The 10,645-nt window shown below is 49.8% G+C and overlaps 1 protein-coding gene across 1 annotated transcript in view; it reads right to left on the reverse strand.

Annotated features, from left to right (window-relative positions):
• DENND3 (DENN domain containing 3) overlaps window positions 1-3,591 on the reverse strand; it is a 95,379-nt gene extending 91,788 nt beyond the window's left edge. The window contains exon 1 of the mRNA XM_088465834.1: window positions 3,251-3,591. Within this exon, the coding sequence (XP_088321960.1) occupies window positions 3,251-3,337 (87 nt within the window). The 5' untranslated portion in view covers window positions 3,338-3,591. The remainder of the gene's footprint in view (window positions 1-3,250) is intronic.
• Window positions 3,592-10,645: the final 7,054 nt, after the last annotated feature.

The raw sequence follows: 10,645 nt of genomic DNA on the forward strand, positions 1-10,645 counted from the left end.
AAACCAGTCTGTGATACAAGAAGTAACCATCACCCCAATTTCCACAGCAACCACCAACATTCCGCAAATGTAAAAGTTTATTCTCTATTAGTTCTGATGTATAGAGTTTTATGGAAATTCCCTCCACTTGTACCACCATAACTGTAACACCATCAGGTATCAATGTGTTTTGCACCACCATAACTGTTGCACCATTGGGTATCGATGAGTCTTGCATCACCATAACACCATTGGGTATCGATGTGACTTGCACCACCATAACTGTAACACCATCAGGTATCAATGTAACTTGCACCACCATAACTGTAACACCATCAGGTATCGATGTGTTTTGCACCACCATAACTGTTGCACCATTGGGTATCGATGTGACTTGCACCCCCATAACTGTAACACGACTGGGTATCAATGTGGCTTGCACCACCATAACTGTAATACCATTGGGTATCGATGTGTCTTGCACCACCATAACTGTTGCACCATTGGGTATTGATGTGACTTGCACCACCATAACTGTAACACCATTGGGTATCAATGTGACTTGCACCACAATAACTGTAACACCATTGGGTATCAATGTGACTTGCACCACCATAACTGTACCATTTGGTATTGATGTGACTTGCACCACCATAACTGTACCATTTGGTATTGATGTGACTTGCACCACCATAACTGTAACACCATTGGGTATCAATGTGACTTGCACCACCATAACTGTAACACCATTGAGTATCAATGTGACTTGCACCACCATAACTGTAACACCATTGGGTATCAATGGGCTCAATTCAATTCAATGCGCATTGAATAGCGCCGGGAATGAGCTCCCGGACCTATTCAATTCAGCACGCTGCTAAGCCCGATTAAGGATTTCTTCTCGCATCCCTCCTGGGATGCGAGCAGAAATCCGACAAAAGTACAGGCACGATGCTGTTTTCTGCCCTTAGTGCGGCGGAAACAGAATCGCGCCGGGAAGTTTAATTGGAGAATGCCCGTTCTCGCGACTAAACATCCTGTTTAAGGCGCGAGGGACAGGAGAACAGGCATTCCCAGACCTAACGGCGTGCAGAATTGAATAGCTCCGGGAGCTCATTGCCGGCGCTATTCGAGTAATGTTGAATTGAATCGAGCCCAATGTGACTTGCACCACCATAACTAACACCATTGGGTATCGATGTGACTTGCACCACCATAACACGATTGGGGATCAATGTGATTTGCACCCCCTTAACTATAACACCATTGTGTTATACCGATGTGAAGATCAGTTCAGGATAGTGCCACCCCCCATGTCACAATACATCTGAAGGGAAAATCCATTTCGATCAATTGCAGCAGCACAACATTCTGCATCACTGCGCTAGGCGGATAATAAGTAATGTTTAGTACTGCAGTCAGGATGATATTAATAACCGCCACCCTCAGTCTTGTGCATCTTATATTATAAATAATATACAAGCGCTGATTTTTTTTCTGTATTATAAACACCTTTAAATAGAATCTGTACAACAATTTAGCCCTGATGTGGTCCCTTCAGTTTTCATTAGGAAATAATGCGCTCTACTGCCTATTGCGATGGATAACAGAAGTTACCTTGGATTTCTGAGACCTGTATAAAGAATTTCACCAATTCCCATATAATGTACATATAGTTATTAATTTAAAGTCTGAGTGCAATAACCAAGAGGTGTTTAGTGGATAGCCACTGCAAGGATACAATGAGACATGGCTAAAGTGAGTTGGGTGAAGGAGGGGGCATATTTATCCAGTAGCGCAGAAAACCACGGCAGCCACAGAAAATATGATCTTCATCATGGCGTTTCCCCAATTAGCCCCAAAAATCCCATGTTCATTTGTCCACCCCTATGGTTCCTCTTTGAGGACGGATCCATTTTCACTTCCAAGATGAATTAAATTAGAACAGAAACACTTCACGCGCATTACATTGAGAATAAATACCTAATAGGTTGCTGTCTCAGGGAACGTAACATTACACTTTGTGGAATAGTATGATAAGAGTATTTGTTCAGCAGTTACTCACTGCCAAGGTGAGCCACGAGGCTACGTATGGGAGCTGCCCAGATTTACCCGGGAGACCCAGGTGGAAAAGGAAAAGTGGTGCAGCCATGGTTAGTGGTCCTCTATAACTGGGACAGTATTAGGGGCATGTAATGCACATTATTCTGTAGGATCTGTAGTAAAAGACACACTGACAGGAGTTCGTCATTCCAAGGGCAGGAGGCAGAGGCACTATGCTGAAAAATATACATCCTGCATTACTACATGCTGCTATGCATGCGATCAGGATGCATCACATACAACAAAATGCAATTCGATTATATTTTAATTGTTAAATTGTTTAGCAGAGCTCCTCACAGTGATTAGGAGAGATGGCTTATATCTGTAGGGGTTCCTATAGGTGCTGGAGCACCCACAATACTTGTGCTGCCGCTAACCATCAATTTGCACGGACTGGTATTGGTTTGGCATAGGGGGTCAGGGGACTTGTGCGTCCCAATAATAATAAAAAAAAAAAAGTTGTCTTACAAAAATATCTGAACTGTCCCATACACAGAAGGTCATAAACACACCATGCCACATACTGATGGGAGGCACTATGAAGAGAGGAGAGAGGGAGGCATTATGAAGGAATATGAGGCACTATGAAGAGAGGAGAGAGGGAGGCATTATGAAGGAATATGAGGCACTATGAAGAGAGGAGAGGGGCGCTGTGAAGAGAGGAGAGGGGCGCTGTGAAGAGAGGAGAGGGGCGCTGTGAAGAGAGGACAGGGGTGCTGTGAAGAGAGGAGAGGGGCGCTGTGAAGAGAGGACAGGGGTACTGTGAAGAGAGGACAGGGGCACTGTGAAGAGAGGACAGGGGTACTGTGAAGAGAGGACAGGGGCACTGTGAAGAGAGGACAGGGGCACTGTGAAGAGAGGACAGGGGCACTGTGAAGAGAGGACAGGGGCACTGTGAAGAGAGGACAGGGGCACTGTGAAGAGAGGACAGGGGCACTGTGAAGAGAGGACAGGGGCACTGTGAAGAGAGGACAGGGGCACTGTGAAGAGAGGACAGGGGCACTGTGAAGAGAGGACAGGGGTACTGTGAAGGAATATGAGGCACTATCAAGAGAGGTAAAAATGCAGCAGGACTGGGGAATAATGTGTCTTATTAGCAGGGACAGAGCATAGTGGCATCATTATTATTACTATTATTATTGTTACCGTCACCCCATGCTGCACCCACCTTGTCTATCTCCCGGACCTTCTCCAAGGGAGCCCCCAACAGGACACAGACCTCCAGGAGCCCGGAGGGCAGCGGGTTGTCCTCCATCTCCGGGGGTGGCAGAGACCACAGCGGGCACCAGGCATCACGGTCACATGGGTCTCACCCGCGCTGTGCTGCTGGCCGGGGCGCCGGGCTGTGTGACAGGTGGCAGCGTACAGGGGGGCACCGGGCACCGGGCACCGTGGCAGGGTGATGGCCGGCTGGAGACACCTCTCTCCTCCTCCTCCGCTGCAGGGTTATTATTACTCTCCTCACCTAGAGACTGGGCGGGGAATCGGGGATAGACGCCCGGGCATCGCTTCCTGGTGACCGGCCCTTCCCCCGCATCCTCCCCCTGTCCTCCCTCTCTTCCCCCGAATCCCCGCCCTCCCCGGGATACCTCGCGGCGTATGATAGTCTGTGACTGGTGTGAGGACTGGGGCATTAATGTTATGGGGGACTGGTGTGAGGACTGGGGCATTAATGTTATGGGGGACTGGTGTGAGGACTGGGGCATTAATGTTATGGGGGACTGGTGTGAGGACTGGGGCATTAATGTTATGGGGGACTGGTGTGAGGACTATAGGTATAATGTTATGGGGGACTGGTGTGAGGACTGGGGCATTAATGTTATGGGGGACTGGTGTGAGGACTATAGGTATAATGTTATGTGGGGTCGGAGGACAGGGATTAATGTTATGTGAGGACTATGGGATTACAAGGTTATGGGGGACTGGTGTGAGGACTATGGGATTAATGTTATGGGAGGACTGGTGTGAGAACTATAGGTATAATGTTATGTGGGGACTTTTCTGAGGACTGGAATTAATGTTATGTCTGGACTGGTATGTGGACTGGGATTAATGTTAGGTGGGGACTAATATGAGGACTGTGGGGTTTATGTAATGGGATGACTGGTATGAGAACTGTGGAATTAATGTTATAGGTACTGGTATGAGGACTGTGGAATTAATGTTATGGGGGGACTGGTATGAGGACTGTAGAATTAATGTTATGGGGGGACTGGTATGAGGACTGTAGAATTAATGTTATGGGGGGACTGGTATGAGGACTGTAGAATTAATGTTATGGGGGGACTGGTATGAGGACTGTAGAATTAATGTTATGGGGGACTGGTATGAGGACTTTAGGATTAATGTTATGGGGGGACTGGTGTGAGAACTGTGGGTATAATGTTATGTGGGGACTCATATGAGGACTGTATGATTAATGTTCTGTGGGGACTGTGGGAATAATGTTATGTGGGGACTGTGGGATTAATGTTATTGTGACATTGGTGTGAGGACTGGGATTAATGTTATGTGGGGATTGTGGGATTAATGTTATGGGGATACTAGTGTGGGTACTGTGGGATTGATGTTATTTGAGGACTGGGATTAATGTTATGTGGACACTGGTGTGAGGATTGTGGATTAATGTTAAAAGGGGACTGTCGTTAGAATTTTTGGATTAATGTTATGAGGGGACTGATGTGAGGACTGTAGAATTAATGTTATGTGGGGACTGTAGAATTAATGTTATGAGGGGACTGATGTGGGGACTGTAGAATTAGTTTTATGTGGAGACTGGGATTAATGTTATGTGGAGACTGGGATTAATGCCTTGTTGGGGCCATTTTCCCTGCGATTTCCTCAGCGCATGCGCTAAACGCTGGAAAACTGGCCGCCATGGCCATTTTCCAGCATTTTGGCAGCGCTGAGGGACTCAACACGGAGCCTCTGAGAGGTAAGTTTTAGATAATATGGTTGCAGGGTGTGCGGTGTGGGCCCCCCTAGACCTGGGGGCCCGTGTGCACCGCACACCTTGCACCCATTATAGATACGCCCCTGCATACGGCGTAATGCAGAGGTTCCCAAAGTCCGCCATTACAGTCCACGTTTTAGGGATATCCATGCTTGAGCACAGGTGATTTAATTAGTACCTCAATCCATTTGATTTAACCATCTGGACTCAAGCTTGGATATCCCTAAAACGTGGACTGTAATGGTGGACTTTGGCGTAATGGTTAGCATTTCTGTCTCACAGAGCTGAGGTCATGGGTTCAATTCCCACTACTGCGCCAAACTGTGTGGAGTTGTATATTCTCCCTGCGCTTGCGTGGGTTTCCTCCGGTGCTCCGGTTTCCTCCCACATTCCAAAAAGATGCTGGTAGGTTACTTGTCTTCCAACGAAAATGAACCCTAATGTGTATGTGTAGGGAACATAGAGTGTAAGCTCCACTGGGGCAGGGACTGATGTGAATGGCCAAATATTCTCTGTACAGCGCTGCGGAATATGTGCGCTATATAAATAACTGGTAATAAATAATTATATAGTGATACCTGCTTCCTGCACTGTAACCTCATGAGGAAATCAGGATCTGGAGTTGGTTTTCTGAATCCTAATAATTTGTCTAAAGATGAATCTAGGTCAGTGGTTCCCAAACTTTTTTGAATCACGGCGCCCTAGAGTATCAGCTTTGTTTTCTTGGCACCCCTAAACCAAAGTTTGTTATTGAGAAATTCAGAAAAAAATGTAGTAAAGTAGTAAATTGTGCTGACCTGTCATCCTTAGGGTCAGTTATGTGGTGGTGGACAGGGTTTGAGCTTCTGTTTGCCCACATATTTACATTACATTGGCCATAAATAATTTTATTTGGTGCTGGACCACCAACCTGAGGCACCCCTGCAAGTGTCCCGAGGCACCCCAGGGTGCCAGTTTGGGAACCACTGATCTGGGTAAAACCTTAGAGTTGTATGAATTGCACCTGAAATCCTGGATTGGGTTGCTTAATGCATGTTTTGTTTTTTTTAACGATTCTCTTTTTCCATATAAACTGGTTCTAATATTGGCAGGTCCAGACATTGATCTGCTTTCTGGTGGTGGACCCCTCCCCAGGCCCCAGCCCATACGGACCAGTCTAGTTCGGATCCATCCCTTCCCGATTCTCTCCACCCCTTCTGCTGTCAGTGTACTTTGTTATCACCCAGCCTTTGCTCCCGGGGTGTGTTTGGCCATCACATTGTAAGCCAGAAAAAGTCCAGTTCAGGGGGCAATTCTTCCGGGTTCACATAAGAGCTTGTTGGTGCTGTCACAGCCCAGGTGTGTGGCCCACAGGCGAGGAGGTCGCAGAGGATACAGGAATTGGGTAGAGGGCTGGAGCTGTGCATTCTGATCTTCGGGAGTGTACCATGACCTGACACCAAGATGTGACATGCCTTAGTATTGTGAGAAAAGTATTTGTTATATCTATTCTAGTTAATTACATTGGCCGTTTCTTGTTGGACCTGAAGTTTTAGTATTGTCTGCCTGCAGCATACCTGACATTTTGTATATATCCCACTCCATCCCTGCTCTCTGGGTTGGCAACAACATTTGTTGTCACTTAAGGATGCCATCGACCATTGATGGTCGGCAGCATTCGATGGTTTTTCCATCAATGGCAGAGATCCCAGTGATGATTTCATTTTTTTTCTCTGAGATCTGGTCATGTGGCAGTAGGATAGGCCACAATGGAAACTTACAGGCTGGGTTGGGGGACCAGATGTGGTGGGACAAGGTCAAGGGTAGGTGTTACAGCATAAGAACCTTGAGGAGGTTAAAGAACAGATTAAAAGGCAACAGTTTATGTGGCTAGGGACACAGAAAGGGCACTGGCTGGCTGGAGGCTTAGAAGGGGGACTGGCTGGCTGGGTACACAGAAGGGGGCAGGCTGGCTGGAGCCACAGAAAGGGGGCTGATTAGCAGAGGACACAGAAGGGGACAGACTGGCTGGGGACACAGAAGGGATGCTGGCTGGCTGGGGACACAGAAGGGGACAGGCTGGCCGGGGACACAGAAGGGATGCTGGCTGGCTGGGGACACAGAAGGGGCCGGTTCCCTGGAGGCATAAAAGGGGCAGGCTGGCTGGAGGCATAAAAGGGGCAGGCTGGCTGGGGACGCAGAAGGGGAGTTGGCTGGCTGGGGACATAGAAGGGGAGCTGGCTTGCTGGAGACACAGAAGAGCGGCTGGCTGGCTGGAGACACAGAAGGGGTGCTGGCTGGGGACACAGAAGGGGCAGGTTGGCTGGAGGCACAGAAGGCACACAAGGGGGTCTGGCTGGCAGTGGACACATAAGGGGGTCTGGCTACCTGGGGACACATAAGGGCTGGCGCTGTGGGGACACAGAAGGGGAGCTTGCCGAATGAGAACATAGAAGAGGGGCTGGATGGCTGGATACAGAAGGGGGTCTGGCTAGCTGGGGACACAGAAGGGGAGTTGGCTGGGGACACAGAAGGAGAGCTGGCTGGAGGCACATGAGGGGGGCTGGCTGTGTCCCCCAGCCAGCCTCCCTTTTGTCCCCAGCCCCCCTTCTGTGTCCCCAGCTAGCCAGCTCCCCTTCTGTGTCCCCAGCTAGCCAGCTCCCCTTCTGTGTCCCCAGCTAGCCAGCTCCCCTTCTGTGTCCCCAGCTAGCCAGCTCCCCTTCTGTGTCCCCAGCTAGCCAGCTCCCCTTCTGTGTCCCCAGCTAGCCAGCTCACCCCCCTTCTGTGTCCCCAGCTAGCCAGCTCACCCCCCTTCTGTGTCCCCAGCTAGCCAGCTCACCCCCCTTCTGTGTCCCCAGCTAGCCAGCTCACCCCCCTTCTGTGTCCCCAGCTAGCCAGCTCACCCCCCTTCTGTGTCCCCAGCCAGCCAGCTCACCCCCCTTCTGTGTCCCCAGCCAGCCAGCTCACCCCCCTTCTGTGTCCCCAGCCAGCCAGTTCACCCCCCTTCTGTGTCCCCAGCCAGCTCACCCCCCTTCTGTGTCCCCAGCCAGCTCACCCCCCTTCTGTGTCCCCAGCTAGCCAGCTCACCCCCCTTCAGTGTCCCCAGCCAGCCAGCTCACCCCCCTTCTGTGTCCCCAGCCAGCCAGCTCACCCCCCTTCGGTGTCCCCAGCCAGCCAGCTCACCCCCCTTCGGTGTCCCCAGCTAGCCAGACTACCCCCCTTCGGTGTCCCCAGCTAGCCAGACTACCCCCCTTCGGTGTCCCCAGCCAGCCACCCTTCTGTGCCGCCAGCCAGCCCCCTTCTGTCCCCAGCCAGCTTCCTTCTGTGCCTCCATACACCCAGTAGACCCTGGCACTGTGTCACAGTCTACTGCTGATCTCTGTGATCATGGCATCCGCACAATAATCCTGGTAATCGCATGCGCAGATCTCTAGGTAAAGGCGCATGCGCATGCATGGTCTATAGGAGGCTGGCAGAATGTACTGGACCAAGGGGCCTGTGTGCACCGAACACCCTGCACCCATTACAGATACGCCACTGTATATGTGAAGCTTTGTTCCTATATTATTTTCTCTGCACGTGACGTATTGCACAAGTAACTTTATTTCTGTAACTTGTGGTTACATCCGAAAATATAATGCCCTGGGATTGATCATAAGCAGAAATGTTGTGTCTACATGAAGCGTGATGGTTTCCGGAGTCTCTGCAAAGCCTCTCCGGGGAGTTGTGTAAACGATCTCTGCTCTCCGTCTTCAGCCGGGTCCAGTCTCAGCAATATGTGACTTTTATTCACCACTTGCAGTTACTGGAAAGTATTACATAATTTGAATGAATGAAAATGACTCATAGGGGTCTTTTTTGGGGGGCTCTGCTTTGCAAGAGTGGCTCAGTGGATAGCATCACCAGGTAATGACTTCTTTTCTGACCAACATCTTATCTGTGTGGAGTTTGTATGTTCTACCCACGTTTTCCTTTGTTTCCTCCAGGTGCTTCGGTCTCCTCAGACAGTTCGAGAACTTACTGGTAAGTTTATTGGCTGCTGACTTGAATAGACTCTAGGGTGAATATTAGGGAAATTAGATTGTAAGCGCCATTGGGGATCCACATGACTGATCGATATTCTTTTTAAAACGCTAGGTAATACATAATTGCCTACTTTATCTCTTTTCTCTCCGGGATCCCGCCCCAAACTTCGGATGGTGAGGCCGGGTTCTTCACGCCCTTAGGCAACCCCGAGTTATGGCAAATCGCGTGTCACTGTGGAGGGGAAGAAACTAAAATTAGGCAAATTGCGTCAATTTGGTCCCGTCCCCTCCCTACAGACCTGTGATTTCCCGGTATTATCGTCCCATCCTGCCCACTTTGCTAGGAATTGGGTGGTATGAAGGAGATCCACCTACTCTTCCTGGGGTCTGGGGGCCTATCCAAAAAAGCAGGAGTCTCCCACACTTTCCCAGGAGAGTAGGCGAGTATGAGTTAATATGGTGTCAGCAGGGACGCCAGTAGGGGGGGTGGGGTGGGTACTAATTGCCCGGGTTTGCTGGAGGAGCCCGGCGGGGGGCCCAGGTCCGGCGCTACCGCCCCCCTCCCTCACAGCAGCCCATGACGCGCTGCTGTGTGCTAGGCTGCAGCAGTCTCCTATGCCTGTGGGGGGAAGCAATCACACTGATCGCGCCCCCCACTGGCTTTGCGCTGGGCTGAGGGGCTCACAGTACATCCTTCCTTTGTGCAGCGGCGTAGCAAAACTGTTTATTTTCTTCAGGGTCCATAGGGTTCCACAGGGAGACAATGGGGTGTAGGTGGGACCTGGAGGACCGGACACCAACAGCAAAGCTTTTCAATCCCAGGGTGCTCCGGTCCTTCCTCCTATACCTCGCCCACAGCCTGGTGGCAACTCAATTTCGTTGGTGTCCAGCAGGAGCTGGATCCCCATTTTTAACAGTGGGGCTGAATCAACCAGCCCAAGCTTATTCTTATGATTTATTTTTAATTCTAATGTTTTGAACCGAGCAGCAGCAAAAGACTGTTCCTTGGACGTCTGCGCTGCCGCTCCATCACCCCTCCGCGGCGCAGTGAGACCAATCCCCTGCTAGGTACTCTGGCGCACACCTTCTGTCCCTATTTGGAAAAAGAAGGGGGTGGCGGTGGGGCGCCATTGCTCTTTCTGGGCCAGGGCACCAAAAATAGGAATGGCTATGGGCCTGATTTAGAGATGGACGCTCCTGCACAGACGCTCCATCTTTGTACGCAGGGGGCTGTGCTAAAATATGTAATAGTCGCAGAAGGCGTCTCCTGTTAAAAGATGCTGTCGCCGACACGCCCGTTTTCTGGGATGCCGCCGCCCCTACCTGCCCCCATACAGTCAGTTATGCTGCAGTTTAGGGGGAACTGTAACAGGACGAAAAACATCTGAGATGTACGTAATCCATCGGGTTTGCGCACATCTCTGAATAAGACCCAAGTTCTGTGCATGCATTATATTTTTACTTCATTTTGGAGGAATCGTCTTTATAACATGACTCAGAATTACAAAGAAATCTTTATTTCTATGAATATACCGATACTTATTAAATCTTATCCATTTTCATGCTGCTCCGGTTTGCGCTGTAAAGCAATGATTATATAATGTTT

This window comes from Taudactylus pleione, unplaced genomic scaffold, assembly GCF_031769625.1.
Source record: "Taudactylus pleione unplaced genomic scaffold, aTauple2 ptg002172l, whole genome shotgun sequence".
NCBI lineage: Eukaryota > Metazoa > Chordata > Amphibia > Anura > Myobatrachidae > Taudactylus > Taudactylus pleione.